Source organism: Tachyglossus aculeatus, chromosome 4 (assembly GCF_015852505.1).
Source record: "Tachyglossus aculeatus isolate mTacAcu1 chromosome 4, mTacAcu1.pri, whole genome shotgun sequence".
Classification (NCBI taxonomy): domain Eukaryota; kingdom Metazoa; phylum Chordata; class Mammalia; order Monotremata; family Tachyglossidae; genus Tachyglossus; species Tachyglossus aculeatus.
Window position 1 is genome coordinate 12449297 of NC_052069.1, and position 20652 is coordinate 12469948.

At 44.4% G+C, this 20652-nt stretch overlaps 1 protein-coding gene across 3 annotated transcripts in view; it reads right to left on the reverse strand.

The window, feature by feature from the left end:
* Positions 1-20652, reverse strand: part of SLC2A9 (solute carrier family 2 member 9) — a 352960-nt gene that overhangs the window by 190191 nt on the left and 142117 nt on the right. For all 3 annotated transcript variants that reach the window (XM_038745103.1, XM_038745104.1, XM_038745102.1), the window contains 2 exons: positions 14928-15088; positions 697-821 (listed from right to left, as the gene is read on the reverse strand). In XM_038745103.1, the coding sequence (XP_038601031.1) occupies positions 697-821; positions 14928-15088 (286 nt within the window). The remainder of the gene's footprint in view (positions 1-696; positions 822-14927; positions 15089-20652) is intronic.

Consider the following 20652-nt stretch of genomic DNA (forward strand, 5'->3'; position numbering starts at 1 on the left):
TATCTTCCTGGTTAAATCTCATCCAAAAGCAGGTAAAACAGCACTTAATGGCTCAGAAAATATCTACTCCAAATAAATTAGTCTCCAGGGAGCTCTAACCAATCCCACCACTGCCCATGCATTAAACCTAAATAGAGTTTCACTTCACACCTCTTCAGCTCAATTTCAATGTTTTCCCCTTTTGGCACCAGAGAAAACGACTCATGGAAGCAGCGTGGCTCGGTGGAAAGAGCATGGGCTTTGGAGTCAGAGTTCATGGGTTCAAATCCCAACTCCGCCAATTGTCAGCTGTGTGACTTTGGGCAAGTCACTTCACTTCTCTGTGCCTCAGTTCCCTCATCTGTAAAATGGGGATTAAGACTATGAGCCCAATCAATCAATCAATCAATCGTATTTATTGAGCGCTTACTGTGTGCAGAGCACTGTACTAAGCGCTTAGGAAGTACAAGTTGGCAACATATAGAGACAGTCCCTACCCAACAGTGGGCTCACAGTCTAGAAGAGCATGGGACAACCTGATCACCTTGTATCCCCCCAGCACTTAGAACTGTGCTTTGCACATAGTAAGTGCTTAATAAATGCTATTATTATTATTATTATTATTATTATTATTATTATTATTATTATTGTGTATCTCTGTGCCAGAATAACAGGTCTGATGCCCCAAAGCATGGAACAAGAGTACAACCATCTTACCTCCATCGACTCCCATGATAAAGCGACCCAGGATGAGCATTTCAAATGATCCTGCCAGTGGTGAGCAAGCCATCAATAGTGCAGCTAAAACCGCAAATGCATTATTGGCCAGTAACAGTTGCTTCCTGAAAGAAAAGGATAAACTGGATCACAGCACAGTCAGTCTGAGGTGCTTGCCTTTCCCGTTTCATTTGGGAAGTCCCCCCGGGAAGTCTTCTTAATGATAGCATTTATTAAGTGCTTACTATGTGCAAAGCACTGTTCTAAGCGCTGGGGGGTTACAAGGTGATCAGGTTGTCCCACGGGGGCTCACAGTCTTCATCCCCATTTTACAGATGAGGGAACTGAGGCCCAGAGAAGTTAAGTGACTTGCCCAAAGTCACACAGCTGACAGTTGGCGGAGCGGGGACTTGAACCCATGACCTCTGACTCCAAAGCCTGGGCTCTTTCCACTGAGCCACGCTGCTTCTCTTCTTAGACTGTGAGCCTGTTGTTGGGTAGGAACCGTCTCTATATGTTGCCAACTTGTACTTCCCAAGTGATTAGTACAGTGCTCTGCACACAGTAAGTGCTCAATAAATATGATTGAATGAATGAATGAGTGGAGTGGCCAGATAGATAAAGCCCGGGCCTGGGAATCAGAAGACCTGGGTTCTAGCCTCAGGGCAAGTCACTTCACTTCTCTCGGCCTCAGTTTCCACATCTGTAAAAAGGAGGGAAAATACCTTTTCTCCTTCCCTTTTATTCATTCATTCATTCGATCGTATTTATTGAATGCTTACTGTGTGCAGAACACTGTACTAAGCGCTTAGGAAGTACTTTTAGACTGCAAGCCCTATGGGGGGCAAGAATTGGTGGCCAATCTGATTATCTTATGTCTACCCCAGTGCATGGCATAGAGAAAGCACGATATAAGTGCCATTATTAGTACTCTTACATCCTATACATGTCCTATGTTAAAAGAAAACCTTGAATGATGCTGCCTATTTGTGTACAACTGCTTCTTCTAGTTGAGGAAGCTGAGGCACTGGGAAGTTAAGTGACTTGCTCAAGGTCATACAGTAAGGCAGTGTTCTATGCTGATACCCATGTGCTGTGGGGAAAACAAAAGACATTTATTCCTTGTGGTAGTGAAACCACAAGGTATGGACAACTGAGTGAATGGTAATTAGACTGTGTCCCATGTAATTATCTTGTACCTATTTTTCATTCATTCATTCATTCAATCGTATTTATTGAGCGCTTCCTGTGTGCAGAGCACTGTACTAAGCACTTGGGAAGTACAAGTTGGCAACATATAGAGGCAGTCCCTACCCAACAACGGGCTCACTTCAGCTCTTAGTATGGTGCTCGGCACATACTGAGCGCTTAATAAATACAATTATTAGTTTTTATGGCGTTTGTTAAATGCTAAGTATGTGTCAAGCACTAAGTACTGGAATAGATAAAAATTAATCAGGTCAGGCACAGTCCCTCTCCGTATAGGGGCTCACAGTCTAAGTAAGAGGAAGAGCAGATATTGAATCCCCATTTGGCAGTTGAAGAAACTGAGGCACAAAGTCACACAGTAGGCAAGTGGTGGAGCTGGAATTAGAACTCAGGTCCTCGGAATCCCAGAGCTGAGCTCTTTCCACTAGGCCATGCTGCTGACCATATTTATTTTTTAATGAATTCAAGCAATCAATCAGTAGTATTTATTGAGTGCTTACTGTGTGAGGAACACTGAACAAAGCACTTGGGAAAGTACAAAGCAATAGAGTTGGCAGAAACGGGCCCTGTCCACAAGGAGCTTACAGTCTAGAGGGGAGACAGGGGGTAAGATAAATCACCCGGAGGAGGAATATTATTTAGACTTCGAGCCCCATGTGGGACAGAGATTGTGTCCGACCCAATTAACTTGTATCTACCCCAGCTCTTAGGACAGTGTTTGACACATAATAATAATAATAATAATAATGGCATTTATTAAGTGCTTACTATGTGCAAAGCACTGTTCTAGTAAGTACTTAACAATTACCACTAAAAATAGTAGGGTATAAGGATATGCACGAAAGTGCTGTGGGGTCAGAGTGAATATCAAAGGGCTGAAAGAGTTTACACTTTCAAGAAGATGACGCAGAGGGGAGGGTCAGAGCAGCTTCAAGAATTCCAAGATACTGCTCAAAACTCAAAAGGAAATGAGAAAGAGAAAAGTTTCTGCCAACAAAAATCTGATGAATTCAGCTAGAATTCCAGAATACGTCTATGAAATAATTGATTCATTCATTCATTCACTCAATCGTATTTATTGAGCTCTTACTGTGTGCAGAGTACTGTACTAAGTGCTTGGGAAGTACAAGTTGGCAACAGTGGATATAGGAATATATCCACTGTCCCTTTCACAACTAAATCTCAGTTCTCCAAAGTTGGGTGACTAGAGGGTTATAGCAGCCCAAGTGATAGTGTTAGAGATTAATGATAATTAACAATAATTATGGTATTTCTTAAGAACTTTCTACATGCCAGGCACAGTACTACATGCTGGGGTTACTTGCATAAATACACAATTTCTATTTAAATACAAAGGAGGGGAAATTCCATTCCATATCTAAAATTCCAATAATTGAAATACTTTGCATACCAATTAAACTGATCAGTTAGGGGATCTGTTCAGAAATTCATTCAATTGTATTTATTGAGTGCTTACTGTGTGCAAAACACTGTGTGAATCCTAAACAGGTAAATATATCTGGCTATTGGTGTGCTTGGTTTTATTAAATTTTATTTATTAAGCGCTTAGTACAGTGCTCTGCACACAGTAAGTGCTCAGTAAATAAGATTGAATGAGAATAAAAGGAGAGATGTGTCATTTATTCTTGCTAGCATTCATAGTCATATATTCCAATCCTTATCTTTCTTTTAAATGCCTCAAGCTATTGGTTCCCCCATGTCTTTCTGGTTATTGCCAGATGGAGTTTCAGATTCTGTTCTATTGGAATTGTTTATTTAGCTCCTCCAGTAGGCAGGGCAGTGTACTAAGAGCTCTCACAAATAAAATCCCCGATTCCTTCCCTAAAGTTTGGAATTAAAATGGCGTACGGTCAGACTCCTCCAACTCCTCCAACATGGGACCATCTGCATGAATTTGGGGAAAACAGTCGGAGAGGGTAGATATATAAGCAGGAGTAAGCAGCGTGGCTCAGTGGAAAAAGCATGGGCTTTGGAGTCAGAGGTCATGGGTTCAAATCTCGGCTCCGCCACTTGGGCAAGTCACTTAACTTCTCTGAGCCTCAGTTACCTCATCTGTAAAATGGGGATTAAGACTTTGAGTCCCCCGTGTGGGATAATCTGATCACCTTGTAACCTCCCCAGCGCTTAGGACAGTGCTTGGCACATAGTAAGCACTTAACAAATACCAACATTATTTTATATGTATATATATATATATATATATATATATATATACACATAAGTGTGTGTGTATTTGCGTATGCATTTACCCCTTCAATTAGACTGAGAATTGACTAAAGCTTTCCGCTACATACCATGGTGATTTGGTTTCACTGTGCTTTGACTTGTCACTGAGGGCCTGATAGGGTGAAATAGTACCAGGGTTAGACTTCTAGAATAAATACTTGATGGGGTGAGATGGCTTATAAGAATAATAATAATAATGATGGCATTTATTAAGCACTTACTATGTGCAAAGCACTGCTCTAAGCGCTGGGGAGTTTACAAAGTGAACAGGTTGTCCCAAGGGGGGCTCACAGTCTTAATCCCCATTTTACAGATGAGGTAACTGAGGCACGGAGAAGTTAAGTGACTTGCCCAAAGTCACACAGCTGACAATTGGCGGAGCCGGGATTTGAACCCATGACCTCTGACTCCCAAGCTCGGGCTCTTTCCATTGAGCCACGCTGCTTATGATACCCATGAGCTTCTGAATCCCAGGGTCCCATGCTCTATCTACTACATCACGCTGCATCATCATCATAATAATAATGATAGCATTTGTTAAGTGCTTACTATGTGCAGAGCACTGCTCTAAGCACTGGGGGGGATACAAGGTGATCATGTTGTCCTATGTGGGGCTCACAGTCTTAATCCCCACTTTACAGATGAGGGAACTGAGGCTCAGAGAAGTTAAGTGACTTCATTCATTCAATCGTATTTATTGAGCGCTTATTCTATGCAGAGCACTGTACTAAGCGCTTGGGAAGTACAAGTTGGCAACTGTATAATATAACTGAGTTGGTAGATATTGATGCCTCTTCAATTTTTTTGATGTCTGTTTCCCTGCTTCTAGACTGTAAGCCTGGTATGGGCAGGGATTGTCTCTCTTTATTGCTGCATTGTACTTTCCGAACAATTAGTATGGTGCTCTGCACACAGTAAGCGCTCAAGAAAGACGATTGAATGAATGAATGACATGCCCCCTGCTCACAGCAAGCTTACAGTCTAGAGGGGGATAGAGACATTAATATGAATAAATTATTGGTATGTGCATATGTGCTGTGGGGCTGAGAGAGGGGTGAATAAAGGATGGAAATAATAATAATAATAATAATGGTATTATAGCCATCATTACCATTACTCTGTCTCCCAAGACCATTCTCTTTTCACTGAGCCACACTGCTTCTGAATCCCAGCATAAGGGTGACACAGAAGGGAGTGGAAGAATCAATCAATCAATCAATCAATCGTATTTATTGAGCGCTTACTATGTGCAGAGCACTGTACTAAGCGCTTGGGAAGTACAAATTGGCAACACATAGAGACAGTCCCTACCCAACAGTGGGCTCACAGTCTAAAAGGGGGAGACAGAACAGAACCAAACATACCAACAAAATAAAATAAATAGGAAGAAGACTGTGAACCCACTGTTGGGTAGGGACTGTCTCTATATGTTGCCAACTTGTACTTCCCAAGCACTTAGTACAGTGCTCTGCACACAGTAAGCACTCAACAAATATGATTGATGATGATGATTGATGAAGAATGTGATCTTAGTCTGGGAAGGCCTGCTTGGAGGAGATGTGCCTTCAATAAAGCTCTGAAGGTGTGGAGAGTGATCATCTGTCAGATATGAATAATAATAATGATGATGGCATTTGTTAAGCGCTTACTATGTGCAGAGCACTGTTCTAAGCGCTGGGGGGATACAAGGTGATCAGGTTGTCCCACGCGGGGCTTACAGCCTTCATCCCCATTTTACAGATGAGGGAACTGAGGCCCAGAGAAATGAAGTGATTAGCCCAAAGTCACCAAACAGACTTGTGGGGGAGGCGGGATTCGAACCCACGACCTCTGACTCCCAAACCCGGGCTCTTCCCACTGAGCCACGCAGGGAGGGGGCTCCAAGCCAGAGACAGGATGAGGGAGAAAGGTCAGTGGCAAGGTAGACAAGATCTCTTGTTAATGATCTGAAAACATTCCTTTACTTCCTCAAGCTTCTCCTCATGGTTGAGAGAGCCTACCGAAACATATTATTCATCAAGCAGTTATCAAGCGGTTCAAAAGTCAATCTCTCCAACACAAGCACTTTTTATACTGAATGACTACACTTGAACTACATCATTCTATATTGGGAGAAAAACTTTCTTGTATTTGTGGCTCAGTCGAACTGGGTTTTAGCCAACTCAAGCCTGTTAACTGGAAGAGCAATTTTCCAAACTATATACTGTCTCCCTTAAGTGATGGTATTTGTTAAGAGCTTACTATGTGCAAAGCAGTGTTTTGTTGTCTGTCTCCCCTTTCCAGACTGTGAGCCCACTGTTGGGTAGGAACCGTCTCTATACGTTGCCAACTTGTACTTCCTAAGCGCTTAGTACAGTGCTCTGCACACAGTAAGCGCTCAATAAATATGACTGAATGAATGAATGAATCGCTCCCATATTAATTCCAGTTCTAGTATCCATTACGATGATCAGAAATCAATATCTTCTAATTCACTTGGACCGGGACTTAGTAAGGCCTACCAGGAAAGCAAACAATTATAACTAAGTCTGGCTAACAAGCTGACAGAATCATTTTCTTAGCATGCATTTCTTTATAGTATGGCAAATCATTTGATACTCTGATCAAACCCAAGGTTCAAGATGACCTAGAAAGAGTCAGCATTAAAACAACGAGAAGGAGCCTGGTCTAGTGGATAGAGCCCAGCCCCAGGAGTAAGAAGGATCTGGCTTCTCATCCCGGCTCTGACAGTTACGTGCTCTGTGACCTTGGGCAAGACACTTAACTTCCCTATGCCTCAATTTCCTCAACTGTAAAATGGGAACACCTGTCTCCCTCAAACGTAGATGATGAGCCCCATGTGGAACAGAGACCGTGTCCAAACTAATTAACCTGTACCTATCTCAGCACTAAGAACAGTGTTTGACACATAGTAAGTGCTTAAGAAACACCATTAAAAAATGCTAAGTAAAACCGACTGTGGAATTTCATAAACTCTATGTGCTAATCACTGTACTAAGGACTGGGGTAGATACGAGATTCATTCATTTAATCATATTTATTGAGCACTTACTGTGTGCCAAGCACTGTACTGAGCTCTTGGGAGAGCACAGTATAACAACAGACACATTCATTTATGTATATATGTTTGTACATATTTATTACTCTATTTATTTATTTTACTTGTACATATCTATTCTATTTATTTTATTTTGTTAGTATCTTTGGTTTTGTTCTCTGTCTCCCCCTTTTAGACTGTGAGCCCACTGTTGGGTAGGGACTGTCTCTATATGTTGCCAAGTTGTACTTCCCAAGCGCTTAGTACAGTGCTCTGCACACAGTAAGCACTCAATAAATATGATTGATTGATTGATTGATTGATTCCTGCTCACAACGAGCTCACAAGATGATCTGACTAGACACAATCCTTGTCCCAGACAAGGCTCCAAGGCTCAGGGGCAGAGAGAATTTTCCCAAGCACTTAGTATTATGTCTGACACATATTAAGTGCTTAACGAACATTCATTCAATTGTATTTATTGAGCACTTGCTGTGTGCAGAGCACTGCGCTAAGAGCTTGGGAAGTACAATTCAGTAACAAATACAGACAATCCCTGCCCACAGAGGACTCACAGTCTAAGTATTTACACTATGATTTTCGGGATCCTAACAAAACAGAATTCCTCATATTTCCCCGCAAACCATTCCTTTCCCTAACTTCTCCATGTCCGTTATCAACACAATCCTCCTCCCCATCCCAAAAGCCCCCAAACTCATCTGTCTTCGACTCTGTCCAAGCTCGACACTCACATTCAGTCGACTGTCCAATCCTGCAGGTTTTTCCTACAGTGTTTCCCAGTCCTGCCCTTTCTTCTCCACCAAACTGCATCCCCTTAAGAAAAACTCAGGTCTGATCGTAGTTGGACTATTGCACTAGCCTCCTAACTAATCCTCTCCTCATTCCGATTTCCGCTTCCCATTTCTGAACAGATCACCTTCCCGAAGCATCACTGGGCCCATAGTTCTCTCCTCCTCAAAACCCTCCACTGGCTTCCTGGGCCTCCTCGCCAAACAAAAACTTCTCACAGTCTTTTTTAAAATTTTAAATGGTATTTATTAAGCAATTACTATGTGTCAGACACTGAATTAAGCACTGGGGTAGACACCAGCCGATCCCGCGTGACTCAGTGGAAAGACCACAGGCTTTGGAGTCAGAGGTCATGGGTTCAAATCCCGGCTCCGCCACTTGTCAGCTGTATGACTCTGGGCAAGTCACTTAACTTCTCTGGGCCTCGGTTACCTCATCTGCAAAATGGGGATGAAGACTGTGAGTCCCCCGTGGGACAACCTGATCACCTTGTATCCTCCCAGCACTTAGAACAGTGCTTTGCACATAGTAAGCACTTAATAAATGCCATCATTATTAAGTGGGGCTCACCATCTTTTTCCTCAGTGTGGTGAGGTAACTGAGGCACAGAGAAGTGAAATTCATTCATTCATTCATTCAATCGTATTTATTGAGTGCTTACTGTGTGCAGAGCACTGTACTAAGCGCTTGGGAAGTACAAGTTGGTAACATATAGAGACAGTCCCTACCCAACAGTGGGCTCACAGTCTAGAAGGGGGAGACAGAGAACAAAACCAAACATATTAACAAAATAAAATAAATAGAATAGATAAGTACAAGTAAAATAAATAAATAAATAGAGTAATAGTAATAGGTCAGGGGTTCCACTCCCGGCTCCATCACTTGTCTGCTGTGTGACCTCAGGCAAGTCTCTTCACTTCTCTGGATCTCAGTTACCTCATCTGAAAAATGAGGATTGAGACTGTGAGCTCCAAGTGGGACAGGGACTGTGTCCAACTCAAATTGCTTGTGTCCACCCCAGTGCTCAGTACAGTGCCTGGCACATGTTAAGCACTTAACAAATAAGAAACAGCCTGGCTCATTGGAAAGAGCACGGGCTTTGGAGTCAAAGGTCATGGGTTCGAATCCCGGCTCCGCCAATTGTCAGCTGTGTGACTTTGGGCAAGTCACTTCACTTCTCTGGGCCTCAGTTACCTCATCTGTAAAATGGGGATTAAGACTGTGAGCCCCACGTGGGACAATTTGATCACCTTGTAACCTCCCCAGCGCTTAGAACAGTGCTTTGCACATAGTGCTTAATCAATGCCATTATTATTATTATTATTAAATACCATAATTATGATTATTATAGTGCATCTTATCTCATTCGAATATAGACTGGGAGCCCGTTGTTGGGTAGGGATTGTCTCTATTTGTTGCCGAATTGTACTTTCCAAGAGTAAGCGCTCAATAAATATGATTGATTGAATGAATGAATATAGAGATTTTAAATACAGGATTTTTCCAGTGAATCCCCATCTCTGGAAGCATATCAGTCCAGCAGCCCCTGAACATTCCCTTCAACCCTTTCCCTGCACTTGAGCATGTATGTATTCTCAAATGTATAGTCAAATATTTCTATTTCCTCTAGGCAGTGTGGCCTAAGGGAAAGCACGAGCCCGGAAGTCAAAGGACCGGGGTTCTCCAGTCCGGCCGCTTGCCAAACTTGGGCAAGTCACTTAGCTTCTCTGAGCCTCAGTTTCCTCACCTGTAAAATGGGCATTCAACACCTGTTCTTCTTAAACTGTGAACCCCATGTGGGACAGAGACAGTGTCTAACCCACTTAGCATGTATCTACCCCAGCACTTAGTACAGTGCTTGGCACATAGCAAGCAGTTAACGTGGCTCAGCGGAAAGAGCACGGGCTTTGGAGTCAGTGGTCATGGGTTCAAATCCCGCTTCACCAATTGTCAGCTGTGTGACTTTCGGCAAGTCACTTCACTTCTCTGGGCCTCAGTTACCTCAGCTGTAAAATGGGGATTAAGACCGTGAGCCCCCCGTGGGACAACCAGATCACCTTGTAACTTCCCCAGTGCTTAGAACAGTACCTTGCACATAGTAAGTGCTTAATAAATGCCAGTAGTAGTAGTAGTAGTAGTAGTAGTAGTAGTAGTAGTAGTGGTGATAGTAGTAATAAATATTTCTAGGTCTTTGTCCTCTGCTAGAGTGCAAGCTCCTTGGGAGCAGGGAAGGCAACTTGTGCTACTGTCATACTTTCCTAAAGCGCTTAGTACAGTGCATGGTGCCCAGTGGGTGCTCAAAAGATACCGTTTTAACTATAACTGCAGGCTCACTTTCATAAATCTTTACTCAAACATAATTTCCCTTAGGTCTCTCCCTCCTCTAGACTGTAGGCTTGTCGAGGGTAGAGAAGCAGTGTGACTCAGTGGAAACAGCACTGGCTTTGGAGTCAGAGGTCATGGGTTCTAATCCTGGCTCTGCCACATGTCTGCTGTGTGACCTTGGGCAAGTCACTTAACTTCTCTGAGCCTCACTGACCTCATCTGTAAAATGGGAATGAAGACTGTGAGCCCCCCGTGGGACAACCTGATCACCTTGTATCCTCCCCTAGCGCTTAGAACAGTGAAGTAAGTGCTTAACAAATGCCGTTATTATTATTATTAGAGAACACGTCTACCAACTCTGTAGCACAGTGCTCTGTACACAGTGCTCAATAATCTGATCTATCGCAAATCAGATGTCTACAGAGGCACATTCACTCTTCCCCACCCTGAGTATCATTTTCTGAGTCAATAATAATAATGATAATTAATAATAACGGTACTTGTTCAGCGCTTACCATGTAGCAAGCCCTGTTCTAAGCGCTGGGGCCGATGCAAGCAAATCAGGTTGGACACGGTCCCTGTCTCACGTGGGGCTCACAGTCTTAATCCCCATTTTACAGATGAGGTAACTGCGACCCAGAGAAGTGAAGTGACTTGTCCAAGGTCACACAGCAGACATGGGGGGGGGGGGGGGAGTGGCGATTAGAACCCAGATCCTTCTGACTCACAGTGACTCACTCTATTCACTAAGCCACGCTGCTTCTCTGCTCAGCAGCAGTGGAGGTGACTAAGTTTCAGAGTTGCAGCACTGACATTTCTTGCTAGTCAATGTTGTGCCAAATCTGGCCCCAGAATGCAAGCTATACAGGGGTGTCTCCTCATCAAATATCAGTGGCTCAGGCTGGAGAAAATTGTAGGGAAATTCGTTCATTCATTCAACTGTATTTATTGAGCGCTTACTTTGTGCCAAGCACTTTACGAAGCACTTGGGATAGTACAACAGACACATTCCCTGTCCACAACGATCTCACAGTCTAAGGACTGTAAGTTACAGTCTACAGTCTAGAGAGGTACAGTCTTAGAGAAGCAGCGTGGCTCAATGGAAAGAGCACGGGCTTTGGAGTCAGAGGTCATGGGTTCAAATCCCGGCTCTGCCACTTGTCAGCTGTGTGAATTTGGGCAAGTCACTAAACTTCTCTGGACCTCAGTTACCTCATCTGTAAAATGGGGATTAAGACTGTGAGCCCCCCATGGGGTAACCTGATCACCTTGTAACCTCCCCAGTGCTTTGAACTGCATCTTATGAAATCTCTCGCTCCATCCCTTCTCCCCTCCTTAACTTCCATCTTCAACCGCTCACTCTCCACTGGTTCCTTCCCCTCTGCCTTCAAACATGCCCATGTCTCTCCCATCCTAAAAAAACCCTCTTTTGACCCCACCTCACCTTCTAGTTATCGTCCCATATCCCTCCTACCATTCCTTTCCAAACTCCTTGAACGAGTTGTCTACACGCGCTGCCTAGAATTCCTCAACACCAACTCTCTCCTCGACCCCCTCCAGTCTGGCTTCCGTCCCCTTCATTCCACAGAAACTGCGCTCTCAAAGGTCACCAATGACCTCCTGCTTGCCAAATCCAACGGCTCATACTCTGTCCTAATCCTCCTCGACCTCTCAGCTGCCTTTGACACTGTGGACCACCCCCTTCTCCTCAACACGTTATCTGACCTTGGCTTCACAGACTCCGTCCTCTCCTGGTTCTCCTCTTATCTCTCCGGTCGTTCTTTCTCAGTCTCTTTTGCAGGCTCCTCCTCCCCCTCCCATCCTCTTACTGTGGGGGTTCCCCAAGGTTCAGTGCTTGGTCCCCTTCTGTTCTCAATCTACACTCACTCCCTTGGTGACCTCATTCGCTCCCACGGCTTCAACTATCATCTCTACGCTGATGACACCCAGATCTACATCTCTGCCCCTGCTCTCTCGCCCTCCCTCCAGGCTCGCATCTCCTCCTGCCTACAGGACATCTCCATCTGGATGTCCGCCCGCCACCTAAAGCTCAACATGTCGAAGACTGAGCTCCTTGTCTTCCCTCCCAAACCTTGTCCTCTCCCTGACTTTCCCATCTCTGTTGACGGCACTACCATCCTTCCCGTCTCACAAGCCCGCAACCTTGGTGTCATCCTCGACTCTGCTCTCTCATTCACCCCTCACATCCAAGCCATCACCAAAACCTGCCGGTCTCAGATCCGCAACATTGCCAAGATCCGCCCTTTCCTCTCCATCCAAACCGCTACCCTGCTCATTCAAGCTCTCATCCTATCCCGTCTGGACTACTGCACTAGCCTTCTCTCTGATCTCCCATCCTCGTGTCTCTCTCCACTTCAATCCATACTTCATGCTGCTGCCCGGATTATCTTTGTCCAGAAACGCTCTGGACATATTACTCCCCTCCTCAAAAACCTCCAATGGCTACCGATCAATCTGCGCATCAGGCAGAAACTCCTCACCCTGGGCTTCAAGGCTCTCCATCACCTCGCCCCCTCCTACCTCACCTCCCTTCTCTCCTTCTACTGCCCAGCCCGCACCCTCCGCTCCTCCACCGCTAATCTCCTCACTGTACCTCGTTCTCGCCTGTCCCGCCATCGACCCCCGGCCCACGTCATCCCCCGGGCCTGGAATGCCCTCCCTCTGCCCATCCGCCAAGCTAGCTCTCTTCCTCCCTTCAAGGCCCTGTTGAGAGCTCACCTCCTCCAGGAGGCCTTCCCAGACTGAGCCCCTTCTTTCCTCTCCCCCTCGTCCCCCTCTCCATCCCCCCGTCTTACCTCCTTCCCTTCCCCACAGCACCTGTATATATGTATATATGGTTGTACATATTTATTACTCTATTTATTTATTTATTTATTTATTTTACTTGTACATTTCTATCCTACTTATTTTATTTTGTTGGTATGTTTGGTTCTGTTCTCTGTCTCCCCCTTTTAGACTGTGAGCCCACTGTTGGGTAGGGACTGTCTCTATGTGATGCCAATTTGTACTTCCCAAGTGCTTAGTACAGTGCTCTGCACATAGTAAGCGCTCAATAAATACGATTGATTGATTGATTGATTGATTTGAACAGTGCTTTGCATGTAGTAAGTGCTTTATAAATTCCATTATTATTATTATTATTATTATTATTATTATTATTATTATTATTATTATTACTGATGGATTCTCAAAAACCCCAAGATTTTTCCTTCAGCTGGGCTAGAAGAAGGACAGTTTCATCATTATTAATAATAGTGCTGGGGAGGTTACAAAGTGATCCGGTTGTCCCACGGGGGGCTCACAGTCTTAATCCCCATTTTACAGATGAGGGAACTGAGGCCCAGAGAAGTTAAGTGACTTGCCCAAAGTCACAGAGCTGACAAGTGGCGGAGCCAGGATTTGAACCCATTACCTCTGACTCCAAAGCCCGCGCTCTTTCCACTGAGCCACACTACCCTGAGACAGATTCTACCCCACCGGCAACACTGGGGAAATAGAAGCTTTGACATCTAGAAATAAAACCAAATTCCCGACTCCTAACCTGGAATTTGTTTCCGATTCATGGTTGCCTCCAATGTCCACCCCTCTCATTCCACCAACCCAGAGTCGGGTTGATTTCCAGCATCCTGGAAAAAGCCAGAAGCTGGAAATCACTCAATCGGATTTATTGAACACTTACTGTGTGCTAAGCGCTTGGGAGTACGATATAAAGGAAAATGTCTGGGGTCATTGGTCAATTTTTCAGAAACCCAAAGCCCTAAAGTTAAAATGATAGAACCTAGAGAAACAGCATGGACTAGTGGACATGTACATGGGTTCAAATTCCAGCTCTGCCTCTTGCCTGCTGTGTGACCTTGGGCAAGTCACTTCATTTCTTTGGGCCTCAGTTACCTCATCTGTAAACTGAGGATTAAAACCGTGAGCCCCATATGGGACATGGACTGTGTCCAAATTAATTAGCCTGTAACTATCCCAAAATTTACTACAGTGCCTGGTACATGGTAAGTGCTTAACACAAACCATTTTTAAAAAAACCACAAAAAGACAGAAGATAATTCTTCTTGCTTCATGAACTTCCAGACTCCTTAAGGGTGGGAAATGATCACTTAATTTCAAGCAATTGCTTCTTGGCATATACCACTGGCCTTGGATTTTCTCAGAGGCCATTCCCCTTGTGCTTAAGGAGTGCGTAACACTGGCTGAACTGCTTTTGTTTCGTTTTGAGGAATGAAAACAAAGAATGATTATCTTGGAGTGCAGCCTTAGACTCTTTGTAGCATACTTGTCTTATTTGATACTCAGTAATATATTTACATGTAGATATTTGGTATTCTATATACAGGCAGAGGGGGAGGGGGAGAGAGAGGAGAGAGAGAGAGAGAGCTGGAAAGAGAGAAGGGGAGAGGGAACTGGAGAGAGAGAGAATGGAGAGAGAAAGAGAGAGAAAGGCAGGTGAGAAAGAGTATGGAGGGAAGAGATAGGGGAAGGGGAGAATGACCTGATGAGGAGGAGGAAGGGAGAAGGAGCTGACCCCATCCATTTAGACATACACAGAGATAAGCCGACATATTCTTCTTCTTACCTTCCAAGAAGCTTTCCAATCAGAGTCACTATAAAAGTCCCCACAACTCCACCAATGGCAAAAATAGACACCGTCACCGACCACAGAAGAGTTAGCGTCTCAGGATGGACTGAGTGGCCAAATCTTCTTTCCCAAGAGTCATTGTAAAAGGCCTTGATGTACTGAAAAGAAATGTTGAGGTCATGAACATTCATTTTTTTTCTTGCTGGTCAAACGCAACTCATGGAGCTGCGTCCAATTAGTCAATGGCATTTACTGAGCACTTACTGTTTGCAGAGCACTGTACTAAGTGCTTGGGAGAGTACAATACAATAGAGTTGGTAGTCACATTTCCTGCCCCAGGTCTTATGATATAGTAATAATAATAATAATGGTATTTGTTAAGCGCTTACTCTGTGCGAAGCACTGTTCTGAGCGCTGGGGGGATACAAGGTGATCAGGTTGTCCTAAGTGGGGCTCACAGTCTTAATCCCCATTTTACAGATGGGGGAACTGAGGCGCAGGGAAGTTAAGTGACTTGCCCAAGGTCACACAGCAGACATGAGGCAGAGTCAGGATTAGAACCCATGACCTCTGACTCCCAAGCCAGGGCTCTTTCCACTGAGCCACTCTACAGATCTCTTGATATTCAGGAGATCTTACCTCCTTCCCCTCCCCACAGCACCTGTATATATGTATATATGTTTGTACGTATTTATTACTCTATTTATTTTATTTGTACATATTTATTCTATTTATTTTATTTTGTTAATATGTTTTGTTTTGTTCTCTGTCTCCTCCTTTTAGACTGTGAGCCCACTGTTGGGTAGGGACCGTCTCTATATGTTGCCAACTTGTACTTCCCAAGTGCTTAGTACAGTGCTCTGCACACAGTAAGCACTCAGTAAATACAATTGAATGAATGAATGAATGAATTCAGATCCGTGCTCTTTCCACTTAGACCACAATCCTTTTTCACTAAAGGAATGAGTCAGAGAAGCAGTGTGCCCTAGTAGGACGAGCACCGGCGTGGGAGTAAGAGGACCTGGGTTCTCACCCCGGCTCTGCCAATTGCTTGCTGTGTGACCTTGGGCAAGTCACTTAACTTCTCTGTGCCTCAGTTCCCTCTACTGTAAAAGGGGGATTCAAAACCTGTTCCCTCTCCTACTTAGACTGTGAGCCCCATGCAGTTCAGGGACTGTGTACAAACTAATTTAATTATACTTACCTCAGCACTTAGAACCGTGCTTGACACATAGTAAGCGCTTAATGAATCCCATGGAAAAATATGAATAACTGCCATAGCTCTGGGCACACAGAATGTAAGTGGCCTGGATTTCACATGAAAGCACATTCCTAGAGCTCCTGAAGTTTGCGTTCAAAAGCATCAAAATGACAAATGAAAATGACCTGTGTTTTAGAAGCCAAATGACCTTATCTCAGTTTCTCGGTGTTAATGTACCTTCCTGAGTCTCACAAAAGTTTGGTGGATTCATGCCCAGGGATTTGCAGGTGTTTCAAACGTTTCCAAAATAGAAGGTTTTCAATGAGGGTGTTCCTTGAACATTTTAGGGATTTATGAATTGTCATCCTCGTGGATGAACCAAGTTGTCCAATTCATTCATTCATTCAACCGTATTTATTGAGCGCTTACTGTGTGCAGAGCGCGTACAAGTTGGCAACATATAGAGACGGTCCCTACCCAACAGTGGGCTCACAGTCTAGAAGGGGGAGACAGAGAACAAAACAAAACATATTAACAGAATAAAATAAATAGAATAAATATGTACAAGTAAAATAAATAAATAGAGTAATAAATATGTACAAACATATATACATATATACACGTCCAATCTTACCTCACCTCGCTACTCTCCTACTAGAAGCAGCATGGCTCAATGGAAAGAGCACAGGCTCGGAAGTCAGAGATCATGGATTCAAATCACGGCTCCACTGCTTGTCAGCTGTGTGACCTTGGGCAAGTCACTTAACTTCTCTGTGTCTCAGTTACCTCATCTGTAAAATGGGGATTAAGACTGTGAGCCCCACTTTGGACAACCTGATCACCTTGTATCCTCCCCAGCACTTAGAACAGTGCTTTGCACATAGTAAGTGCTTAACAAATACCAAAATTATTATTATTATTATTATTACTACAACACAACCTGCACACTTCGCTCCTCTAATGCTAACCTTCTCACTGTACCTTGATCTTGCCTATCTCACCGCCAACCTCTCGCCCACATCCTGCCTCTGACCTGGAATGCCCTCCCTCTTCATATCCAAATGGCAATGACTCTCCCCCATTTTCAAAGCCTTATTGAAGGCCCATCTCCAAGAGGCCTTCCCTGACTAAGCTCTCCTTTCCTCTTCTCCCACTCCCTTCTGCTTCGCCCTGACTTGCTCCCTTTATTCATCCCCTCTCCCAGCCCCACAGCCCTCAGGTACATATCTTCACTTCATATCTCCACTTCAGTCTATACTTAACTCTGCTGCCCGGATCATCTTTGTGCAGAAAAACTCTGGGCATGTTACTCCCCTCCTCAAAAATCTCCGGTGGCTACCAGTCAACCTATGCAACAAGCAAAAACTCCTCATTCTCATCTTCAAGGCTGTCCATTCCCTCTCCTCCTCCTACCTCACCTCCCTTCTCTCCTCTCCAGCCCAGCCCGCACCCTCCACTCCTCTGCTGCCGCTAACCTCCTCACTGGGCCTCGTTCTCTCCTGTCCCAACGTCGACCCCCGGCCCACATCCTACCTCTGCCTGGAATGCCCTCCTTCCACACATCCGCCAAGCTAGCTCTCTTCCTCCCTTCAAAGCCCTACTGAGAGCTCACCTCCTCCAAGAGGTCTTCCCAGACTGAGCCACCTTTTTCCTCTCCTCCTCCCCAGGCCCCCGCCCTACCTCCTTCCCCTCCCCACAGCACTTGTTTATATATTTGTACAGATTTATTACTCTCTTTATTTTACTTGCACATATTTACTATTCCATTTATTTTGTTAATGATGCGCATATAGCTTTAATTCTATTTGTTCTGATGACTTTGACACCTGTCTACATGTTTTGTTTTGTTGTCTGTCTCCCCCTTCTAGACTGTGAGCCTGTTGTTGGGTAGGGGCTGTCTCTATATGTTGCCGACTTGTACTTCCCAAGCACTTAATACAGTGCTCTGCACCTGGTAAGTGCTCAATAAATATGATTGAATAAGTCAATCAATCAATCAATCGGATTGAATAAATGAATATCTGCCTCCCCCTATAGACTGTAAGCTCTTTGTGAGCAGGGAATGTGTCTGTTTAGTGCTATACTGTACTCTCTCTGGCAGTTAGCATAGTGCTTTGCACACAGTAAGTGCTCAACAAATACAAATATCTGACTGACTACTGCTACTAATGCAATATAACAGAATCGGTAGGTACATTCCCTGCCCACAATGAGCTTACAGTCAAGAGAGGGAGACAGACATTAAAAGATGGATATGTACATAAGAGCTATGGGGCTGAGGTGTAAATCAAGGGTATAGATTCATTCATTCAGTCTGTCAGTCATATTTATTGAGCGCTTACTGTGTGCAGAGAACTGTACTAAGTGCTTGGGAAGCACAAGTTGGCAACATATAGAGACAGTCCCTACCCAACAACGAGCTCACAGTCTAGAAGGGGGAGACACAGTCTAGAAGGGGGAGACTAGATAAAAGTGTAGCATAGCCTAGTGGCTAGATCACGGGACCAGGTGTAAGAAGGACCTGGGTTCTAATCCCAGCTTCGCCATTCATCTACTGTGTGACTCTGGGCAAGTCATTTCACTTTTCTGTGCCTCAGTTACCTAATCTTTAAAATGGGGACTAATACCGTGAGCTCCAATTACGACAGTGACCGAGTCTGACCTTATTACTTTGTATCTTCCCCAGCACTTAGTACAGTGCCTGGCACATAGTAAGCACTTAACAAATACCATAGTTATTATTATTATCACTATTATCATTATTACACAAGGGAGAGGTCTCAGGGGCAATGAGGACTTTGCCCGGGAAGGCTTCTTGTAGGAGATGTACCTTTGATAAGGCTGTGAATGTGAGGAGAGTGATCGTCTGGCAGATATGAAGAGGGAAGGTATTCCAGGCCAGAGGCAGGATGTGGGCGAGGGATCGGTGGTGAAATAGACGAGAATGAGGTACAGTGAGTATGTTGGAGTTAAAAGGAGCAGCAAAGTGAACATACTGGGAAATCAGTGAGCTTAGGAGGGGCAAGATGATTAAGTTCATTCAATCACATTTACTGAGTGCTTACTGTATGTAGGGCACTGTACTAAGTGCTTTTATGTCATTGGAAAATGGTTTCGATTTGATGTGGAGGTGGATGAGCAACTGGAGGTTCATGAGGAGTGGGAAGACATGGACAGGACATGTTTTTAGAAAAATGATCAGGGCAGCAGAAGTGTGGACTGGAGTGGAGAAAGATGGGAGGCAGGGAGGCCAGGGAGGAGGCTGGTAGAGTAATCAAGGTGGGATTGGAGAAATGCTTGGATTAACATGGTAGCAGTTTGGATGGAGAAGAAAGGGCAGATTTTAGCGACAGGTTAAATCCATGTCCATGTTTTTGGGCATGTTAAATTAAAGTCGATGGCCGGACTTCCAAGTAGACATGTCTTGAAGGAAAAAGGAACTACGAGACTGTAGAGAGGGGAGAGATGTGGGCTGGAGATGTAAATTTGGGTATCATCCACAGAGAGTTGGTAGTTGAAGCCATGGGAGTGAATGAGTTCTCCAAGGGAAAGGGTGTAGATAGAGAATAGAAGGGGACCCAGCACTGAACTTTGAAGGACTGTAAGCTCATTGTGGGTGGGGAATTTGTCTGTTATATTGTTATATTGTATTCTCCCAAGTGCTTAGCAGTGCTCTGCCCACACAATCGACTGGCACAGTTAGAAGGTGGGAGGCAGAGGAGGAGCCTGTGAAAAAGACCGAGAGTGAGCGCCCGGAGGGATAGGAGGAGAACCAGGAGAGGACAGTGTCAGTGAAGCCAAGGTCAGATGCTACACATCAAGTGGGTGTTACTAATATGACTGAATCACTGTTTGCTCTTCCCAACTAGTTTAAAGCACGTATCACCTTGATCGATACTTAGTACACTGCCTGACATAGAGTAAACACAAATACCATTTAAAAAAAAAACCTGAATTATGTGTTTTCGGTGACACTGCTGGATTACTTTAAATTTTGAATTTCTCACTCAAGAGTTATCTGAATAACTCCTCCCTTCCAGTTTCTGGCAGCCTATTCCAAAAGACACTAAGGGGATTGACAAGAAACCTGCTCGGCAGGGCAGCTTGGTAGAAAATGGACAGGGCCCAAGGAGGAATGGCCCGTGACTCAGAGGTAGTGAGTCAAAGGAGCGCCAGATACATACACACTGGCATGACGGGCAGCGCTGGTGCCAGGCTGTGGTAATGAAACTGCAAGACCAGGAGCTTGGAAATGAATGAGCAAACGAATAATCAAGCAGAAAATTTTGGCAGTGTTGCCTTCCAGTTGGTATATACCATATATGACGGGGCACTAGTGGGAAGCAGCATGGCCTAGTGGAAGTCGGGAAGTAGAGGACTTGGGTTCTAATAATAATAATAATGGTATTTGATAAGCACTTATATGTGCCAGGCACTGTACTAGACACTAGGGAGGATACGAACAAATCAGATTGGACACAGTCTCTGTCAACAATTGTATTTATTGAGCTCTTACTGTGT